A 24,383-nucleotide genomic window follows, 5' to 3' on the forward strand; every position below is an offset into this window, starting at 1 on the left:
TACTATTTCATTGTTTGGTTGAAGGAAACCTTCATACCTGTTAATGTTAAGATGGGCCTCATACATGTTCTCTAAACACACATTCCTATGTTGTCTGTTCAGTGTCTATAGGATCTGTATACAAGATGCACGGAATGTCTATGTCTGGGCTCAAACATCTCTGGTTACCAGGTCTCCTTACCCAATCAGGAACAGTTTTAGCACAGGTTTTTTCCACTGTGTATTTATACTTGTCTGTTATCTGATTTCAATTGAAGGGAAACCTCTCAAAGAATAAGTTTTTTGTTCGGAGATGATAAAAATCTAACAACACCGTTACATGACATGAGCTTGCTGCGTAGAAACAAACTTGTGAAACCATAAAAGACAGGCGTATACAAACTTATTTAATTAATTCATTATGTAATTTCATATGTAGCCCCACTTTACAGTACTTGAGGTTTGAATGTCATGGATAAACTGTTGTGCCAGTACTGTATACTTTCAACATTCTAGATGATAAACGGAACAATAGGAGTCTGCGGATTGGACACGTGAGTGTATCCAATGACACGATCATCAAACCGCATTATTAACTACAACACTGTTTATATAATGGCCCTAATCTTACACCAATACTAATACTAACCCAATACTAGAATCCTGGAGTCATGGCACACTGGTTGGCGCGAATAGCATTGCATCTGTGCCGACATCTCGCGGTCATTCTATCTCTCGCTCACGCTCACACACACACACACACACACACACACACACACACACACACACACACACACACACACACACACACACACACTTTCTCATTCATCCATCTACTTACTCATTTTTTTCTCTCTTCCTCACTCATTTACTTATTGTTTCTCACACACTGACCCATTCAGTCACACACTCGGATTATTACATCACACACTCACTTGTTCACTCATTCAATCACACGTTTACTTGTTCGTTTACCAACACACTCACCCATTCACACTCACTTGTTTAATCACTTGCACACTCACTATCATTCAATCACACACTCAAATCCTTACTTGTTCAATCAATAAAGTGCTCCCTCATTCACTTACTCATTCAACCACACACTCACTTGTTCACTCACACACCCAATCAACCATACACTCAATTGTCCACTCACACACTAGCTCATTCACACAATCTCACTCACTCATTCAATTACACATTCATTCACTTACTCAGTCACTTGTTTAACTACTCACACACTTTCTCACTCAATCACACTCACTACATCACACTCGTTCACTCACTCACTCACACACTCATTCACTCTCTCCCTAGTAGATTCAATCTGACTAATGAAATCAGCATAGCTTTTAAGAAGTGGATGACTGAACTGAGCCTCCTCATACACAACAATGTATTATGCAAATGCTCTAATGAAATGTTCTACTAGATGGCAACCTGGACAATAAATAGTCTATAATCCAAACTTTTAGGCTTTTCCCTGCCATTTTTGAATATTAGGATCAGCAAATATGGAAATTTTTGCTCATACCTGGCAACCCTCTGCCTGCCCATACACACATTATACACTGCTAGGCATTCTCACTGAAAAGGGAAACCTAATAATAAAAAAATTGGTTTGCGCCGTAACGTATCGAGCACCCCACTGTACCGAACAGTACTGGATTCGAATCAGGCGCTTTGTTACCTCCTCATACAGCGTACCCAATTAGAAAGCGAACCCTCAGCACCCTTTCCATTGCGGATCATTCTGTCAATTTAGACTCGGTTCGGAATCGGCCAGAAACTTTGCTTGCTTAGAAATAACTGGCAGTTTTGCTCAAACAGAGCGGAAATAATCCTGGAATCCTGATTCCCACCCGCGAAGCTATGCTAGTGCATCTTGCTAAGCATGCCATTTTTTATTCTTTTTTTTCTGGGAAACCAGCCATCCACCATCCACCAATCTGGCATGTGTTAAACATTTGTCTGCTTGGGTTTATTTCCTGTGATGCAACTGACGCGTCCTAATCTGCAAAAATGGACATGGAAAGGAGCCGAGTAGTAAAATAAAAAAAATAAAAAAAATAAAAAAATGAGGTCAACAAAGCTTTACAACTTGCAGTGGTGGGTTTCCTGCTCTGCCCTTCTTTCTACAGTTTCCAAAATGCGAAACCTGGCTCCCGGTTCGAGTGGCGTAAAGAGATACCATGAGTGCCAGCACTCTCGGATCTCGAATTGCAGCCTCCATCATGGGGCGGAACCAAGTGGTCCTCGATGTGGCGCATAATTGCGAATGAAGCACGGATTTGAACCAATGTTACAATATTTGATGCTAAAACGCAGAAGGCATGAACGCGAGCTGGCTGGAATTCGTTCCAAAATGGACGGAAGAAGCAAAGGTATATTAAAGGAATGCTAACAGCAAATCGCTAATCATTAATCCGGCTAATTGTGTAGAGCTAAAGAAATGGAGGCATGGCCTAGTTTCTTCTCATTTTTTCATTCATTGGTCATTTGTCTCTTGCACACAATAAAGCAGGTTTAAAACGTGCGAAAACCCCTGTAACCCCTCAGTCGTCGGGTATAGGAGTATTGCAGTTCCCATGGTAAATGTGTACGGGGCCATGGCAGCGGAAGTACAGTTGAAACACGTCGCCGTAGCCGTGCTCCCTCCACCAGGTGCACAGCTGCCGGTTCCAGCCGCAGTCGAGACGCTGGAAGAGCTCGGGATGCTCCATGCCGATCATGGTGAAGAAGTCCTGATCACCCAGGTGGCCCCGGAAACGATATATCTCGGTGAGTTGAGCGACGTGCTCAGGTTCGAGAAGCTGGTTGTAGAGCTCAGAACGGCGCATGGTCTCCAGGTTTAGCAGCATCACGCCGCTGTTGAAGCCGGGAAGGCCGTCTGGAGGCGGATCGCCTACGCGGGACTGGGGGTTTTCCTTGCGATATTGCCAGAAGGTGTGTCTGAGGTAAAAAAAAAAAAAAAAAAAAAAAAAAAAAAGATACAACGGTGTTAAGACTATTCTTAACAGACTTTTTCTATTCTGCAGGTTTGTGACGTTTCCTCGCAGTTGGACTACAATTTGAAAAGGAAGTAGATTCAGATCATAATGCGCTTACCAGCTACTTAAACCCCAAAAATACAATGCTTGTACATTAAGGACTACCGTGGACAGCTGACTCCTAAAAATTTCACATATTCTGTGGTAGTTAATTCACAGCAGTGACAGAAATAAATATTTTCCTAAAAAATTTTTTTATTGGATTTTTTCACAGAAATGAATCTTTTCCAATTACTTTTTTTTAATTGGATTTTTAATTTATTATTTTTTTTTTTTACCTTTTCTGGGCTTTTTTTTTTTTTTTTACTTTTCTAAAAATGTGCATCATCTTTTGAGTCATATTCATTTAATCAGTCATTTAGAATAATGAGACATTTTGGCTCTTACCAGGAAAATGAATTCAGTATCAAATGCAAAGGAAACAGAAGCTGCATCTGAAGTGGCATTTAGATGTATTTACACACCGTTTACACACGGTTACAAATGCATAAATAATGTTCCATGTTTTAATCATTAAACGTTAAATCCTGATATTCGAGAGTTAAAAAAAAAAAAAAAACCTTTAAATGTGAAATTTAAACCATCATTAAGTCACTGTTAATAATTACGTCATTGCGATTGAACCGAATTATTTAAAGGTGTGATTCATTCGTGAACTAAACACTATCACGTTTCTTAAAGACGCAAAACAGTGCTGTGGCTTTGTTTGGATTTTTTTGGGGGGTCGAAATCGAGCAAAAACATATAATGCGGTGTCTAAAACGTAACTCACTGATGCTGATTTTTGAGAAAAAAACTGCACTCTTCGTGTGATACTGATGAATTTGTTTAAATTATATAATTGTACAAATTTACTGCCCCATAGCTTGAATTGTGTGATCATTCTAAATACAGGTTAATAGACTAAATCATGCAGTAAAAGAACGCACTCTAAAAGTTTAAAAAACATCAAAGCTTTAATATATAATTAAAAAAAATATTATAATTATTACATGCAAGTTCTATTAAAAATTAAAGCTAAAGTTCATGCAAACATGATGGAAAATAGAAATGCAAATCTATTAAAATGTGAACAACTAAAAATAATTTGGATTTTAATTGCAAAATATATGTTCGTTATGATGTATAAATCTTTTTGGAAGATTTAAAAATAAATGAAATATACAGACGATGATACATGTACAAGAACAACACAGTTCAAATTGTCCTAACATAATATAACTAGTGTAATATAATAGGTTTTTAATAAAATCAGTGGCTATGTTTGACACATTTTGTATCAGGGGTCCATGCCCCATGTCTCTAATCGCCTAGGGGTCCTTGACCTGAAAAATGTTGAAGACCCCTGTAGTAGACGATATATATTATACTCGACTGCAGGTATGGTGTTCAAGGGATAGCTTGGATTTTATTTCCAAAAACAAAAATAAATTACAGCTAATGACAAATTTTTCGTCAACTGATCAATACAACGCGATCGCGATGCAGTTCTGTTCTAGCTGCTTTCAGGTTGTCCTGCAACTCTTTTCTAGTGACTGCTTCCTTGAATTCTGCCATAAATTCTGGCATAACTTAACTGTCTGTGGACAATAATTGCTACATACTACTGGCTATGATTGCTACATGCATTTGATAATCTATAACCTGTAATTTTTCTTGAAAAATTTAATTGAAAAAAAATAAATAAAAACAATTCCTCAGAATTTGATGAAACATACATTTCAATTAATATATCATTCAAGTATAAAGGTTAAATAAATAAATAAATAAATAAATAAATAAATATTATATATATATATATATACTTTGAGACATTGTCCATTGTTAAAAGTGCTATACAAAAAGAAAGAAATACACATATATAAACAGCAAAATCAGGAAAATACCAATTCAACCTTCCTTGTTGCTTTTTTTTTTTTTTCTTTGGTGGGGGGTGGGGGGGGGGTGGAGAGACAGGAAAGCATGTATATTTTTGGAGTAACAAGTGTTCAAAAATCCTATTACATCGGCAGGTTTTACACATCACACCCTCTATCGACGTCAGGGCCACTCATTTATCACCAGGAAACTCGTAACAGAGCACAAAAACACAGCAACAGCCAAGATTTAAGCAGCAAATGATATTTGTTTTAGTATAAAAAGAAGATCCCTGGGCCAACCTACCGTTCGCAGGCCTCAAGGTAACACCGTTCTATTTTTTCCCATTATTAAGCTGATGTAATTGCTGTAGTTGTATCCTAACAGGTTTCCAATAGCAACTCACTGCTCAGTCAGTGTAAAGCCTATTCAATATTTTTAGGCTCTTCAGCACAAGGTCATGTATTTCGAATTCTTTGCTATGATTAACTGAGCGGTAAGCCCAAAGCGGTGTGGAGCACTTAGTGTTTAAAAGTTCACACCGTGTATCTCAATGCACTGAATTATGGCAAACCCGTGTTTCATTTCATTTCATTTCATTTTATTTATTTGACAGGGACAATGCAACATACATAGTGTCAAAGCAAGCTTGTCACTGAAATGCTACATAAAAAGTTTATAGCAAATGCTAATTTTCAACTCCTGTCCCTGGTTGGGCTCTAAACACAGTACAATTTACATACTAAACTACTTCAATTTAAACAAATAACATGATATGGACAATTCCCGTCCCTAGTCATACACAATAAAATTTATCCATGAGGTTTACATACACACATATATCATATACAACTCTTACCTACTAGTTAAAAATGAGTGCACCTTTGGTTTGTCTTTAACCAGTTTTTTAGCCTGGAAGTAAACACATTAAAGTCCAGTATAGTCTTAATGTCAGATGGTAATGAGTTCCAGAGTTTGGAGCTCTTCACAGAGAAGGTAGTTTGACCAACACTGGTCCTACAGTATGGGATTTTACAGTCATGATTTGTAAAACTCCTAGTGACTCGAATGCAGCTCTGTCTCTCAATAAATAAACTTAATGGCTCAGGTACTAAATGATTAATGCACTTGTAAATTAATTTAAGAAAGCAAAAATTGCTAAAACTCTCAAAATTCATTAAATTATATTTCTTAAAAATGGTACAGTGATGGTGTCGAATTGTTTTTTTGTCCATAATTTTTTATTGCTCTGTTGTATACAGAACGTATGCATTTGGTTGCAGTAGGAGTGGCTTGAGCCCACGCTGTCATGCAGTAAGATATATGAGAAAAGATCTTAGCATGCATGTACAGCAGGGCTGCCTGGTGCGATATAAAACTTCTAATTAATTTAAAACAATTGAGATTACTTTGTATTGTTTTTAAAATGTTCTTTATGTGCTTATCAAATTTTAGTTAAAGATCTTAAACCAATCCTAGATATTTAAATTCTGTAACTGGATTAATTTCTGTATTTTGTATATTAATATTAAATCTTCCTTTTAAATCGAGTATTTTAATCGAAAAGCACATAGAAACTGTTTTTGTGAGATTTAAAACTACTTGATTTTGGATGAGCCATTGTTGGATGTCAAACATACTAGTAGACAATACAGCTGGAGCCTGCTCAGGTGACTTAGCGGGTGCATAAATAACTGCATCATCCGCATAAAGCTGACATCTGGCATCAGAGCAGTGCAGGGGCAAGTCATTTATAAAAAGACTAAACAGCATGGGGCCAAGTATAGTACCCTGCGGAATGCCCACTTTTATGTTAGAGAGTGTGGATATGTTTTGATCAACTTTAACACACTGTACTCTAGACTGGAGGTAAGATGTAAACCACAACACTGCCTCATTTGAAAAATTTTAATTTAACATTTTAGATAAAAGCAAACTATGATTGACCATATCAAATGCCTTTTTAAGGTCAATAAATACAGCCCCCACCACATTACCCTTGTCCAGGGACTTGACTTCAACTCGTATTGTTGCGAGATTGTCATGTAATAAATGCTGGACAGATGAATGGACAAGTTAAGACAGATTTTAAACAGAGGGTTACTCAAGGGCCTAAGAGTTGTGGCTTGGCGATACAGAGAGCTGAAACCCCGGCCTACTTTGTGGTGCTCTGAATAAATCAAAGTCTGGTAGTGGAAATGGGACTTGGAAACAGGTGCTAATGATCAGTGCAAGAATGATTGGTTATGTAATATAAATCCAGAGAGGAATAACAAATACACAATATGGACAAAAGTTGACTGAACATAAGATTGGTATCTACATCGCATTTCACCTTCACTTATTTGCTCCTCTAATAGCCTCCACTCTTTTTGGAAGATGTTTCACTAGTGTTTTTGTCGAGATTTGTGCTTATTCAGCCACAAGGGCTTTAGTAAAGGTACATCAGGTACTGATGAAAGAAAGGAGGTCTGAGGTCCAATCAGCATTCTAAGTCATTCCAAAGATGATCACTGGTTTGGTCAGAGCTCTATTGCAGGCCACTCAAGATCTTTCACACCATCCCTTGAAAACCATATGTTCACAAAAAAAAAAAAATCCTCCAGAAATATTTCAGTCTGGATGGAGTGGCAGGAAATACCTTAAAACAACCCCGAGGGTGGATTTCAAGGAAGAGCTAGAAAACTTGACAGGAAAAGTTAACAGGAAGTCAGTGGTGCACTAGCGACCTTTAGACTCGTAGCTGCCTCTTTGGAGGTCTCTCTGTTTGCATCTTCATCTCACAACGCTACACACATCACTTATAACGGGCCAATTTCTTTCTGAAGTTGCTATGAATCTTTACAGGGACTCCTCTCTCTTTATCCATCTCTCGAGCATCTGAGCTGAGGAAACAACAAAGCAGTCGCGTGGGCTGCTTCTCGATTCGGTCGGGCAAAAGGAGAAAGCGCAGGGTTTTATCTGTCTGTCTCGAAATGCCAGGAAAGATGGCAATTTTTCAAAGAAGCTGCCACTCTAAAGGCTTTACGGAGGCTGGACATTGAACAGGGGAAAGTTGGCTGACACAGATGATTCAGAGAATAACCGTTAACAGTTCAAGGAACTGCAGAGGAACCGAATCGTTCCATTTAAAGGACACAGGTTCCTGGAAAACAATTAAACGACAACCATTGCACTAAACATGTGGTCTGAACCACTTGGTTTTATGGCAAAGGAACAATAAGTATTCCGTTAGCATGGCCTGACGTAGCGGCATTTTCTAATACATTTCCTTACAGGATATGGGCAGTGCTAAGTATAGAGATGACCAGACTGTTTGTTGGCCTTGATCTCTAAGTACATGTAGAATATGTTCTCTCCCAGATCAATCTGAGCCAATCTGATTTTACAAAGGGGGTGGTCAGGTTAGACACAATTACCGCCCTGGGATGGTCTGTAGGAAACAACTATATGTGGTTCGTCCCCAAACTGTTACCACAAACACACAGTCGTATAGGACACCTTGTACTAGGAGACCCAAACCTGTTCCAGGATGACAATGCTAGTGGGCACAATGCCAGCTTCATGAAAACAGGGATTGAAGACCTTAATTAACAGTACACCTATTTGTATCAAATCTATTCTATACGATGCGCATGGGTACTGAATGCAGTGCGGAATATAGTTAAAATCTAAGTTCCCTCACAAACATTAAGTGGCGGACTGCTAGTTTGTTTAGTCTCCGTAGTGTAACTGTCGCTACTGGATCCATACCGGAAACCGCTACCACTTCCAGTCGTCACCAAAGTTTTTACAACAGTCTAGCGAATGTGGATTATTTTGCTTTTTTTTCCTGTACAGCTTTTAAATTTCTTTTAGAAGGACAATTTCACATATCAAGGAAGTGAATAAATGAAGGATGGAAGGAAGAAATTAATAATCAAAATAATAATAATAATAATTAATAATAATATAAATGATTGGAATAAAAAAAATAAATAACTGTGTTTCTTTAATGCAGACATTTGGCTAAAATAAGTAAAACAGTTAAATAGGACATATAAACTTGACAATTCAATGTTAAATGTAAACACACACAATTGTATACACATCTGTATTACCCAAAAACTGGTCTAACAAATGTAAACTATTTTATTACAATTTTTCAATTGTTTACTTCATTTGGGCCTATTTAATCAATTACTCAATGTAATCAATATAGAAATTGCGTATTGCATTCATTCGATATGTTCTATTTCATTTTCACATACCGTAGTTTCCAGACTATAAAGCGCACCCATATTTAAGCCGCACCCACTGAATTTTACAAATATTTTTATTTTGAACATAAATAAGCCGCAGGTGTCTACACTAATGTACTTTACACAGGCTTTAACGAAAGACACGTTACACACGGTGTAACGGGTGAAATATGTTGCGCTTCCTTTAGGAGAATAGCAGTATTTTGGGAATAGCCTGCCACTGCATTCCGCCGGTATTACTGCGTGTGTGTAAGACTGAGGAATATGTCCTTATTATTTTCTGATGCTCATTTCTAAGTTTCTTTGAATAACGCTGTTGCCAAAAAAAATAAAAAAGCACGAGTTTTGGAAACCTGTCTGTGCTTATATGATTTCTGTTGCTCTCCCTTCACCCTGATTTAACGCGTTACAATGGCATGTATCTAAACAGTAGCCTACCAAGAAAGTAATTGTTCACTGTCTTCCGCCTTCCTTTCACAACAATTTCTCTCTGGAGTTTATCTTTTGGCATCGTCGTGCATTTAAAAATCACCCGATGGAAGTTTTTTCTCCCGATGCCGTGCAGCTCAGAACACAGGTGAGGTGCGTTTTTTCGTTTCCGTTCGGAAATTTCATTGGTCTAATGTTATGGGGTTCAGTTTTTTGGCTTGAAGTTTGTGAAACCGGGAAAAACCCAGGAAAAATTCATAAATTAGCCGCAGGGTTCAAAACGTTGGAAAAAATAGTGGTTTATAGTCCGAAAAATACGGTATTTGATTTTGTATTTAAACCAGTCAGGCATTTTTTTTTTTTTTAAACTGTCGATGTTCACAATTGTTAATAATAACAATAAACAACGTTAAGAAAAGAAAAAAAAAAAACAAGCAATTTTCTGTTTTGAATGAACGTTTTTTTCTCCCCAACTGTACCGTGAGTTTTGGGAACCGTTGCACCACTAATATGTACTCATAAAAGACTCTCATACATTAAAATATTTCATTCCAGCAGACATTCGAGTTCTGCTGCTGTTTTATAGAGTTCCATGACCAAATGCCTAAAACTTGTGAAGAGCATTTTACAAAAGAGTTATTAAAGAAGATTCGAATAAACTTTATACTGTTGAAAAAAATTAAAACAAAATACGCAAAATGCATATAGTAACTTAAAAACTGATCAAGAAGCAGTATTACCAACTGGATGGGCATCGATACAATCCGTCGATGCTCATGGTTGTACAATTCTACGGTTTGGAACCTCAACCCCAGAAAAGAATGTCAAATTACTCAACCGTGAGATGTAGCGCTGAGCTGCTAGGTCGTCAGCATTCGCTCGGTGTTCAGCCAAGGCCACAAGAACAGAACAGAGTGTACCACACCCAAAGCCAAGGCATCTGATTCTCACCACACTTTTCTCTGCACAAACAGCATGTCCACCCCTCGGTGCACTTGTCTTCAGAGAAAGACCTGGCACACCAAGAGGAAGAAGTGCGAAGTGAAATTACACATTTAACATGATGGAAACGACTGTGTGTGTGTGTGTGTGTGTGTGTGTGTGTGTGTGTGTGTGTGTGTGTGTGTGTGTGTGTGTGTGTCTACATTTCATTAAGAAATCATGTAATTTAATGCCTAATGACAATCAGCATACAAATTCAGCCAATCACATGTATAATCTTTTGTATTCATCCAGCCATTCATATCCATAATCACCACTATTGATTTAGCCAATAGCTTTATAATCTTTAGGGTAAATCCGGCCAATCACATCAATACTTTTCAGCATTAATCCAGACAATCACATTAATAATCCTAGATATTATTCCAGCCAATCAGGTTCATAATCTCCCAATATTAATTCAGTGATTCGCATCTATAATCTCGAGTTTAAATTCAGACAATCACATTCATCATTTCCATTGTTAATCCAGCCAAACACATTCATAATCTTGAGTACTAATCCAGCCCATAACGTACATAATCCCGAGTTTAAATCCAGCTACACTAATAAATAAACTTGATTTTAAATTCCATCCAGCACATTCATAATACATAGTATTAATCCATAACACATAAATACACTTTAGTACTTATCCATCCAATCACATTCATAAATTTCAGTATTAATTAAGACAACCACATGCATAATCTTGGTAAAATCCAGACAATCCTAATCTCGAATGCTAATCCTGCCACTCATATTCACATTCTTCAGTAGTAATGAAACCAATCACATTAACAATGTTCACTAATTACCCCAGCCAATCACATTCTAAATCTTAAATATTAATCCAGCCAATCCCATTAATAATCCACAGTATTAATCCAGCCAATCACATCCATAACCTTGGTTATTATTCCAGCCACTCCCATTAATAATCCACAGTATTAATCCAGCCAATCACATCCATAACCTTGGTTATTAATCCAGCCAATCACATTATTAATCCACAGGATTAATCCAGCCAATCACATCCATTACCTTAAATTTCAATCCAGCCAAATCACATTCACAATCCTGAGTTTAAATTTAACAAAACACATTCATTTCCACTGATAATTTAGCCACTCCCATTCATCATCCTGAGTTTAAATCTAGCCAATCACATTCATAACCTTCAGAATTAATTGATCAAATAACCTGCATAATTGTAAATAATAATCCAGCAAGGACACGCATCTTATCAGGTGCTCTAACCTCACATCAGCTGAAGCTTTGGTGTAAACATCCCACTGGAGTAATAACTTTTTTTTTACATCATTCTAAACAACATTGGCAAAAGTATTTGGACACCTGATTACCGCACCATACGTTTAGCACGCTGCATCAAGATATTTTTTCCATGGGTTGGAATATGTAGAAGATCTTGAATGGCCTGCTATAGAGCTCTGACCTCATCACTATTGAACAAATTGGAACGCAATCCCACAGGCCCTCTAATTCCTACATCAGCACCTGAGTTTATTCATGAGCATGAATCTCCACACTCCAAAATCTTCCTAGAAGATTGGACTAAACATGGAATGGGACGTGGGTCTATATATTTGTTTTTTCTTTCCCATTCAAGTTCACAACAGTCTTTCTTTCTTTCCTCCCATCCCATGCTGGAACATCATCTTTACTCAATATCAAAATCTGCAAATTTCTGAACTCAAACTCATCCAACAAGGACGCAGGAAGTATTTTGCAACCGATAAACAAACCAGCACGAATCCTGATGTTTATTGTTTCTATCACAGTGAGAAGTCCATCGTTCTCGCTCTCCTCTTCACACGACACGTCGCCATAATGCGCGAGAGGGATTTTTTAAATGACGCCCTCTCAATTATATGAACTCACATGATGAAGGTTTGTGTGCGTTCACGGGCACCACATGAAGCCCCCCGTTCTCTGACGCATGTCTCGTCTGTGGTGCCCCATTTATCCCCACAATGGGCTCACGTCCAAACCTCTGGTCTGCTCTGCTGTGCTTTGCTTAGATTCTGAATTAGTACGCATCCGCACACAAAACAGAAAAACAAAGACAAAAAATTGCTGTCAGTCCGTCCAGGAGCATACGACTGCATGCAAAAACCTCAAATTAGCAAATCCCCTCCCGTAGCCATGGCAACGCAATTCCAATTGTTCTAAATGTGTCTCTTTACAATAGGTTTAAGAAGTTTGTAGTAACCTGACCATCAGACCCATTTGTGCATACAATGCATATGGTAATGGGTAAAGGGGGATTTTTTACTCGTCACGTGTACATAACGCGTTTCCCAGCGATGTTAGGAAGCCGGGGTCAGAGCGCAGGGCGTTCGTGAGAGTGTTTGTGCAGTTTGTAGAATCTATGTGGAGTTTGTGTAGAGTTGGTGCAGTGTACACCTGTGATGATTTTGTATACAAAGAAAGCTCTATGAAGACAGTTGTTTTGTTTTAAGGTTGGACTAGAAGATCTCACATGTCCTCCACAGAGCCCCTGACCCCCTCAACCCAACTGAACACCTCTAGGATGTGCTGGAAAACCCTGACTGAACCTCAGACCTTTTTAAGTGCTCAAGAATATCCCTTCCATCCAAAATGTAGTCACACAAGACTGAAGGTTATTCCAAAAGCAATGCATGTTCTGCAGATCAGGGGTCCACAAACATTTTGCCCACACATACTGATGGACAAAAGGAATCTCCATGGCAAATCTTTCTAAGTGGGGACTGATGGCAGACGAGAGTTTCCACAGTCCTTTTGTTTTATACTCATTAACATTGCATAGAGTCCTGTTATATCGTTTTACTTAAGCGTCACTAGATCCCATTTCACTCAAGCACAGACACAAAGAGATGAAGTGAGCAGGTATGGACACAAGTTTTTGGACACCTGACCATAAGATTGGTTCTTTTTGAACATCCTATTCCATGCAAAGTCCTCATTTCCTCTTTTAATAGCCTCCATTCCTCTGGGAAGGTTGTAAGTCAGGTACCTACAACAGGTAGGTGTGGTGAGGAGACCCTAGGTGCAGTCAGTGCTCTATTCATGTTCAATAGGGTTGAAGTCTGAGCTCTGTAGTAAGACAATTCAAGGGGCATTTTCATGCTGGGATAGGTTTGGGGAACCATGATCACATGGAGAACCATGCTCAGAGTCAGGAGAGAATCTCAGCAGCTAAACCAAATTTTTTTTCCGAAACAGGAAATGGCCAGATTGTTGACATCGATGTGATATTTTAAGGTCTGTTTCATATAATAGCCAACTCGCATTTCCTTTTCAGATAATAACGCACAAATAAATTCATATTGGAAACCAAATATAACATCTGCAGTGCTTACAGTGCATTGTGTGGAGTTTGTGTAGATGTGTAGAGGTTGTGTAGGGTTTGTGCACTCTGTGGAGTTTGTGTAGTGTGTGGAGCTTGTGTAGATGTGTAGAGGTTGTGCATGTGTGTAGAGTTTGTGGCATTTGGGTGGAGTTTGTGCAGTGTGTGGAGTTTGTGTAGTTTGTGTAGAAAGTGGAGTTTGTGTAGCGTTACACACAGACACACAAACAACCCTCCAAAAACATCCAGACACAAAAAACAAAAAGTCCACACACAAAACAATACACACATGCACACACATTCATGACGTTGTAGATTAGAGAGGAGTGCTGTATGAGTGATGCCGCTGACAGAGTTCTGATTAGGACCCTTTCTATGTAAAAGAAAAAGTGAATCTGATGCGCACACACACACACACACACACACACACACACACACACACACACACACACACACACACACACACACAGTACTAAACAGACTGGGATGTTTGAGCATGCCAAGGCAAGAGGAAAGGCAGGAGGAAAGCTCTTCAGTTTGGGGCAGTAATGGTGGAGCCCCAGTGGATGTTGGTGTTGGTGCAGGTGGCAGATTGTATCTCTCCCTGACGCACTGCTCACGGTTCCCTGCTTCATTACCGACTCTTTGTTGTGGAGAAAGACTCACATGGGGACAATTGTTTCCACAGGCAGACCTCGCTCTGTTCACGTGTGTGTACGTCACACGCTCGCACAAAAAAAAAAAAACACCACCACAAAACTTTGCCCGCCATCTTCATGTTACTGAACCATACTTTCTGATATACACAAACAAGCTGACAGAAAAGTGCAACACTGTGTCCTATAGTGTTTAGACACACTCACACACACACACACACACACACACACGCACACACGCACACACAAAAATACACAAATCTACACACACAATTATCCATAACATTAAAACACAAACACACACACACAGATGCATCCATAAATACAAATATAAACATGCATCCACACACACACATACAATCATCCATTACAACATACACACACACAGACACACACACACACCCCAACACACATCCACATCCACAATCAAGCATGACACACACACACACACACACACACACACACACACACACACACACACACACACACACACACACACACAAACAAATATACACACACAAACAAATATACACACACACACACACACCCACACAATCAAGAATAACACACACACACCCCTACACACACATATCCACATCCATACAATCAAGCATAACACACACACACACACACACACACACACACACAGACGCACACACAGACGCATACAGACGCACACAGACGCACACAGACGCACACACACACACATCCACACAATCGAGAATAACACACACACACCCCTACACACACATATCCACATCCATACAATCAAGCATAACACACACACACACACACACACACACACACACACACACACACACACTGACACAAACATCCACACACAATCATTAATAAAGAACAAACATCCACACAATCACAAAAACATCCACACAGACAATCCATAACAAACATCCACAGACAATCCATAACAAACATCCACACACTCACATCCACACACACATTCAAGTACACACACACACCTAACACAAACATCAACCTGCATCAACAAATACACACACAATTATCCATAACAACGTACACACACACACACACACACACACACACACACACACACACACACACACACACACACACACACACCCCTACACACCCCTACACACACATCCACATACACACAATCAAGAATAACAGACACACACACACACACACACACACACACACACACACACACACACACACACACACACACACACACACACACACACACACACTCATTAATAAAGAACAAACATCCACACAATCACAAAAACATCCACACAGACAATCCATAACAAACATCCACACACTCACATCCACACACTCATTCAAGTACACACACACACCTAACACAAACATCAACCTGCATCCACACATACGCAAACAACCATCCACAAGCAAACATCCCTGCACAAACCCACACAATCAGCCTAGTTGTACAAATACTTAATAAACACATATAGTCTGGTAACACACGAACACAAACACACGCACACAAAATCCCATGGCAAAAATCTCCTGACTGAGGCGTTGCATCTGTGCACAACGTGACAAAGTTTTTTGTTGTTTCCGCTATTAAAGTTATTATTATTATTCGTATTAATAATTGCGTTACATTTTTTTTTTTGCTACAAAAATACGTCCTGAAGGGAGAAACATTTTTTGTTTTTGTTTGTTTGTTTCACCTCGACCACCCGGCTATCTACAACTGAAACTCGGAACACTGAGCTCTCAGCGCCTTTGTTCGGATTGTGGGTTCGGTAAAACACAACAGAACCTTGATATGAAACAATTACACAACTTTTCCTGTCAGTGTGTTGAGGAAGCAGTGAGGAAACAAATCTGAAGAAACAAGGGAAGTTGGGGGAGGGAAGGGAAGACGAACGAGTACATCCAGCTTTCTAGATGACTCTAGTGCCATCTAGTGCAGCGCCAGGCTTCTCACACACACACACACACACACACACACACACACACACACACACACACACACACACACACACACACACACACAAATCCACCAGCACATTTACACACACACAACCACACACCGATATCCATCCACAACCATACACACACATTCACACCCACCCATTCTTCCATATACACACACCCACATCTACACACCTCCACCCACTCATCCATACACAAACCACACACATCCACACCCACCCACTCATATATCCGCACACTAACACAACCACACGCATCCATACACATTTACACACGCATCCATTACACCTCCACATCCGCACACACATCAATTACACATCCACACACCAACACATGCATCCATACACATTCACACCCACATCCACTCCACCGCATCCATTGACACACAATCCCCCATCCACCAACACATCTCCACGCACACTCACACACACACACCCACACACCATAAGCTTCTTTGGTTAATCCCTGTGTGCCGTCTGTGTTCCAGCAGCTCAGGGGGGAAAAAGAACAGACACTAAAAGCTAAACGCTCTTATCACTGCCACTTGATGATGATGGGGGGAAAAAATCCATTGTGAAAAGGGCGACACGTTTTTTTCGGCTTTTAACCTGCCCCAGTTTCCGGGGTGCGAATCTCGCCGGCCTGCACGTCTGCGCTTCTTCCAATACATTTCCACCAGAAAGAGGAACTTTATAGAATAGGGGCCTAGTATACAAGAGATCTGTGTGTGTGTGTGTTTGTGAAATACCTGTATACAGGCTGCATCTCTCGCACGATTCCGATTACCGCTTCAGGGGGGAAGCGCTCGAACTGCTGGAACAGGTCTCGAATGTTCGTCCTGTACTTCAGATCCAGGTCCAACTGCACGATACGCTTCATTTCTGAAACAAATGTTTAATAGACATTAAATAATTTAAATAATTCCCAGAGTTTACAGCAGGTCCATGACCCCACATACACCCCTGCACACACACAAACACATGCGCACACACGTTTATATTAGAACAGCAAATTGGGACTATATGCGGAATAGGATGTCCAAAAACTTCATACCAATCACACTCGGGTGTCCACAAACTTTTGACCAAACCGTGTAGCTAATAGATAGCGAACGGACATGATGTGCTTGAATGCGGGTTGATTGCTAATGCTTGAAACAATGATTTAAACTGAGCGATGCAAAAAAGAAAAAGTACTCGCTGTTACTGAGCGAGAGAGACAGAGAGAGAGAGAGAGAGAGAGAGACTGGCTAATTTGAAATCTTGGCACACACTGGGTAATATATTATACATAATACATTTATCTTAATTGTATCGGGGTGAACGTTATCGGGTAAAATGATAGCATTATGAAGTAAATGTTATGGGGATAAACGTAAGGATGTAAACGCTATATAGTGGTAAAAATGTAAATCACTCGGAGTGTCTACAGGAAATGTGAATCATTCGTCACGCTGAAAACAACCGGGCATGAAAAAACGCACTTCACCTGTGTTCTGAGCTGCACGGCATCGGGAGAAAAGATTCACCGATGGTGATTTTTAAACGCACCACGATGCCGAAAGATAAACTCCAGAGAGAAATTGTTGTGAAAGGAAGGAGGAGGACAGTGAACAATGACTTTCTTGGTAGCTACTGTTTAGATACAAGCCGTGTTACAGACACTGTCTTTCGTTAAAGCCTGTGTAAAGTTCATTAGTTTCAATGTAGACAGGCTTATAGACAGGTGCGGCTTATTTATGGTCAAAATAAAAATCTTTTTCAAATTCAGTGGGCACGGCTTATATTTGGGTGCGCTTAATGGTCCGGAAATTACGGTAGGTGTAAATGTATGGGGTAAAGATGTGGGGTAAAGTTACAGAACTAAGCGTATGGGGTAAACACATAGGAATAAACATATAGGGTAAAGTTATAAGGATAAAACCATAAAGGGGTAAAGTTACAAGACTAAGCGTATGGGGTAAATATAGGAATAAATGTATAGAAGCAAACATATAGGGATGAGCATATGGGGTAAAATTATAGGGTTAAATGTTTAAGGGAAAGGTTATGGGGTAAATGTTAATAGGTATTAAAGATATACAAATGAAGCTATAGAAAGAAAGGTATAGGCATATAGTTACAGGGATAAAAGTGTAGGGGTAAATGTATAGAGATTAGGTTACAGAAAAAAACGCTACAGAGAAAATTTGGCTACATTTAAATGATATTCTTAATCAATTTCTTTCTTTGAAGCTCCAATGTCTTTCGTTTAAAAGCATTATACAAATAAAATGATGCAGATGTAAAAAAGAAACCTTTTCAGACAGATCTTTCCTCTTCTACTCTTTGAAAATATTGAAACGAAATAAGCACCAAAGTCCGCCTTTGCGTTCCTGCGATAAAGCCTGGCTTTCATGACATGCTGCAGCTACTGAGGCTGGCAGTGAGGAGTGTTAATGGTGTGTTTACGATCCGGAAGACAGAACTAATTTATCTCTCTTGGCTTGTTCAGCCAGGGGCAAGGCAGACGGCAAGGTTCCCAGAAACGAGCGAAAAGGATGCCCACACTCTCCCGATGCAAAAACAAGCAGGGGCATACGAACACATCATGTGGTAGCAAAACATGTTTACTTACTTCCTTTTTTCGAGTTTTCGAGTATAATGATGTTCAAAACAACCGAGTTTGTACATTTATTTCTTTTTTGGATTGTTGTTTTTTTTCTTGTCTTTTACGGACCCCCCAGTTACATCCTGATGGCCCACTTTTCATCAGTTGGTATGTGCTTTTTTTGACATCCCATTTCACATTATAATAACCTCCACTCTTCTGGGAAGATGTTCCACCGGATTATAGTGTGCTATTGTAAAGAACATTATGAAAGTCAGGTACTGATGTAGGTGAGGTGAGAAGGTCTGTGGTGCAATCAGCATTCCAATTCAACCCAAAGGTGTTCAGTGGGGTTGAGGTCAGAGCTCTATAGAAGGCCACTCATGATCTTCTACCCAAAACATGTCTTCATGAAGCTGGTTTTATGGATGAGGCTTACATTTTTTACCTACAAGTGAAAACATCTCATTCATATAAGGGGTTGAGGGCCTTGTTCAGGGACCATGGGGCCTGGGGGGAGGGCAGCTTGGTGTTGCTGGGATTGAAATAATGACGTTCGGATTTAAATTGCAATGCCTTAACCCCTAAGCTACCACCTTCCACCAGCTAGGGATAAACCTAGCAACTAATTTATGAATGGAAAATGTATATTTGTGATCTACTTCATGTTAAGCTACTTTGGGACAATGGGCATTGTTAAAATACAAATCAAAACAGAATTGGATTGCATATTCATTCGCGGTGCTGAATCCGTGTAATTCAATTTGCCTGAATCCATCCAGGTGTACTTTGTGTTAAATAACAATCATATCAGGACCCGGTCAGTGCATGAATAGGCAATAACAGGCCAAAAGGTTCTTCACCCAGGTGGGCAGGACTGACTGAAGAAGACAAGCATGGCTATGATGATGAGAACAGCATGTGGCAGGTGGGAGTCCAGATGGACTAAGTGGATTCTGATTAGACTTTGCCCAATGGAAATGATGGGAATCGGTCGATCCAGGGGTGTTACAAAATGGGACGAATGTCGGTCAGCCTAATTATGTGCTTAACCCTTTAATCTTACGGGTTCGGCTCAGTCCCGAACGACCTACTTTCCTTCGCTCTAGAACTGCGTGGCTTTCCGTCATAGAAAATACATAAGAATAGGTGAGATTTTAAATGGTTACTACATGCAACAATTGGCCCAAACTTTGCAAACCCCCCCCCCCCCCCCCCAACCCACATTCGGAAACGGCCCTCTGAACAACGCCAAAGCCGTATATTTCACATTTATATTTGATAATAAATGTCGGCTTTTAAACTACAATTTCCATAAGTTATTAAAAGAGGTCGAGGCACCGGTAGTTTTTCCGGCTTCTGGTCCGCTGTCAATACAAGAGCGGCCTCTAGAGGGGAATCACATGCACCACGTGCAGTTGGTTTATACGCGCGAGACTGCATGCTGCACGGAGAGTGCTATTTTATGTTAATAATATGTATCAATAAATATATTATTCATTCATATTTTTTCCATTATTATTCAGCACTTTTTTTTCTGTACAAAAGTTAATCACTGTTTTACTTGGTGTAATTTTTTTTATTTTTTTCTATCCAGTAGCTATTTAAAAATCAATAATTGACTGATTAATTGGTTATCAGCAAATGTTTTGATAGAAATTAATATGGAAAAAAAGGTCATTATGATAGTAATGCACTTTTAATAGGCTAGACATCTCAATCACCTAATCAGCATTAGGTGGCATAATAAATACATTTTAAATTATTATAAAATCTTTACAATAATACTGGTTATTTTTTGCATTATTGAGAAGCATTTTGGAGATCAGGTACTGAATGTCAGTCAGTGCTCCAGATCATCCTAAAGGTGGTCATTAGGGTTGAGGAGGCTCAGGGGTTCTCGAGGACATTCAAGAGCATCCAGTGGAAACCACTATATTTACTACTTAAAGTTTTTTGGGTTCTTTTAATGCACTTTACCACACATTTGAATTCATCCATCCTATGACTTGTGAGATGTTTGTTATTTTATCATCCCAAAGGGGGTCAGTGGGGTTAAGGAGGCTCAGCGTCTCTTGAGGACATTCAAAAACTTCCAGTCCATCGCAATTATGGAAGAAGTTTGGGCTTCTTCCTTCCAATAAAGGGAAACCAAAAAGCTATAGAATACTGACGCTCTACGTACTACGTCTAGGTTAACTCAATGTCCTTCACCACATGTCTGTAAGCAAACCTGAGTGAAGTCATTCCTCCTGTGACTTGTGAGATGTTTGTAATTATAGAACACCACAGATTTATACACTATAATACATTTTAAAGCATCTTATTTTATCATATTAACCTTCATTCTTCTGGGAAGATTTTGTAGAGATTTTTGCTCATTCAGCCACAATGATGTCGGTAGAGGTAAGAATGCCGGGGGTGCAATCAAAGATCCAGTTCATCCTGAAGGTCTTCAATAGGGTTGAGGTCAGAGCTCTATAGCAGGCCACTCAAGATGTTCCACATCTTGTAAACCAAATCTTTATGATGCTGGCTCTCTGCACAGGGGCATTGTAATCCTGGAATAGACTGGGGTCTCCTAGTTTAAGTGAAGGGAAAATGTCATACTACCACATCCAAAGACTGTGCTTACTGCTTCTTTCCCAGATTTTAGTAACAGAATTCATCATGCAGTTTTGCGCAACCTGTACATTATGTCATTCTGGAAAAATGTTCTGTGTACAATAGTATTATTCTATTTAGTTATCCTGTATATAATTAATTGTATATCTCAAATTATCCTCATATCTATATATCATCTTTATAAACTTTGATTTAATTGTTGGTATAATTTTGCTGCACAATAGCTTACACACAGCACAAGGAAGTTTTAAACACATTTTTGTAACATTTAGGTAATTTACGTGAATATTTACGAAAATAAACTTTTTTTAATAAAATTAATTATTATTATTATTATTATTATAAAAATATTTTTTTGCTGTGCGGGATTCAAGAAATTGTCTGCTTTTTGATATGGAGAAATGCACAGTGCCTGTAGGGGGCGTGGCCTCATTAGCCCTTCAGTAAGTGTGCGATGTGCATGTGATAAATGTAGTTGGAAAAAAAACTTACAGTGTAAACTTGGTTAAAAAAACTGATTTCATTTAAGTTAAATGCCAACCTGCAATTTTATACAATTTCAGTTTATTCCCTTTAATTCCAAATAATTTATATGGAAGGATGACTGACAGATTGTCTGTCTGACTGACAAATTGTCTGTCTGTCTGTCTGACTGACAAATTGTCTGTCTGTCTGTCTGTCAAATTGTCTGCCTTTCTGTCTGTCTGACTGACTGACAAAGTGTCTGTCTGTCTGACTGACTGACAAAGTGTCTGTCTGTCTGACTGACTGACAAAGTGTCTGTCTGTCTGTCTGACTGACAAAGTGTCTGTCTGTCTGTCTGTCTGACTGACAAAGTGTCTGTCTGTCTGTCTGTCTGACTGACAAAGTGTCTGTCTGTCTGTCTGTCTGACTGACAAAGTGTCTGTCTGTTTGTCTGACTGACAAAGTGTCTGTCTGTTTGTCTGACTGACAAAGTGTCTGTCTGTTTGTCTGACTGACAAAGTGTCTGTCTGTCTGTCTGACTGACAAAGTGTCTGTCTGACAAATTGTCTGTCTGTCTGTCTGTCTGTCTGTCTGTCTGTCTGTCTGACAAATTGTCTGTCTGTCTGTCTGTCTGTCTGACAAATTGTCTGTCTGTCTGACAAATTGTCTGTCTGTCTGACAAATTGTCTGTCTGTCTGTCTGACAAATTGTCTGTCTGTCTGTCTGTCTGTCTGTCTGTCTGTCTGTCTGTCTGTCTGACAAATTGTCTGTCTGTCTGTCTGACAAATTGTCTGTCTGTCTGTCTGTCTGTCTGTCTGTCTGTCTGTCTGTCTGACAAATTGTCTGTCTGTCTGTCTGTCTGTCTGACAAATTGTCTGTCTGTCTGACAAATTGTCTGTCTGTCTGACAAATTGTCTGTCTGTCTGTCTGACTGACAAATTGTCTGTCTGTCTGTCTGACTGACAAATTGTCTGTCTGTCTGTCTGACTGACAAATTGTCTGTCTGTCTGTCTGACTGACAAATTGTCTGTCTGTCTGACTGACTGACAAAGTGTCACTGTCTGACAAAGTGTCTGTCTGACTGACAAAGTGTCTGTCTGTCTGTCTGACTGACAAATTGTCTGTCTGTCTGTCTGACTGACAAATTGTCTGTCTGTCTGTCTGACAAATTGTCTGTCTGTCTGTCTGTCTGTCTGTCTGTCTGTCTGTCTGTCTGTCTGTCTGTCTGTCTGTCTGTCTGTCTGACAAATTGTCTGTCTGTCTGTCTGTCTGTCTGACAAATTGTCTGTCTGTCTGACAAATTGTCTGTCTGTCTGACAAATTGTCTGTCTGTCTGACAAATTGTCTGTCTGTCTGTCTGACTGACAAAGTGTCACTGTCTGTCTGACTGACTGACAAAGTGTCACTGTCTGTCTGACTGACTGACAAAGTGTCACTGTCTGTCTGACTGACTGACAAAGTGTCACTGTCTGTCTGACTGACTGACAAAGTGTCACTGTCTGTCTGACTGACTGACAAAGTGTCACTGTCTGTCTGACTGACTGACAAAGTGTCACTGTCTGTCTGTCTGACGAATTGTCTGTCTGTCTGACAAATTGTCTGTCTGTCTGTCTGACTGACAAATTGTCTGACTGACAAATTGTCTGTCTGTCTGTCTGACTGACAAATTGTCTGTCTGTCTGTCTGACTGACAAATTGTCTGTCTGTCTGTCTGACTGACAAATTGTCTGTCTGTCTGTCTGACTGACAAATTGTCTGTCTGTCTGACTGACTGACAAAGTGTCACTGTCTGACAAAGTGTCTGTCTGACTGACAAAGTGTCTGTCTGTCTGTCTGACTGACAAATTGTCTGTCTGTCTGTCTGACTGACAAATTGTCTGTCTGTCTGTCTGACAAATTGTCTGTCTGTCTGTCTGTCTGTCTGTCTGTCTGTCTGTCTGACAAATTGTCTGTCTGTCTGTCTGTCTGTCTGTCTGACAAATTGTCTGTCTGTCTGACAAATTGTCTGTCTGTCTGACAAATTGTCTGTCTGTCTGACAAATTGTCTGTCTGTCTGTCTGACTGACAAAGTGTCACTGTCTGTCTGACTGACTGACAAAGTGTCACTGTCTGTCTGACTGACTGACAAAGTGTCACTGTCTGTCTGACTGACTGACAAAGTGTCACTGTCTGTCTGACTGACTGACAAAGTGTCACTGTCTGTCTG

General features: G+C 39.6%; 1 protein-coding gene across 1 annotated transcript in view; it reads right to left on the reverse strand.

The window, feature by feature from the left end:
- Positions 1–385: 385 nt before the first annotated feature.
- The window catches only part of xxylt1 (xyloside xylosyltransferase 1), a 36,060-nt gene continuing 12,062 nt past the window's right edge, over positions 386–24,383 (reverse strand). Inside the window, exons 4-5 of the mRNA XM_083557796.1 lie at positions 17,247–17,379; positions 386–2,934 (exon numbers count right to left, since the gene is read on the reverse strand). Of these exons, the coding sequence (XP_083413922.1) occupies positions 2,538–2,934; positions 17,247–17,379 (530 nt within the window). The 3' untranslated portion in view covers positions 386–2,537. The remainder of the gene's footprint in view (positions 2,935–17,246; positions 17,380–24,383) is intronic.

Source organism: Silurus aristotelis (genome assembly GCF_946808225.1).
Source record: "Silurus aristotelis genome assembly, chromosome: 13".
Taxonomy (NCBI): domain Eukaryota; kingdom Metazoa; phylum Chordata; class Actinopteri; order Siluriformes; family Siluridae; genus Silurus; species Silurus aristotelis.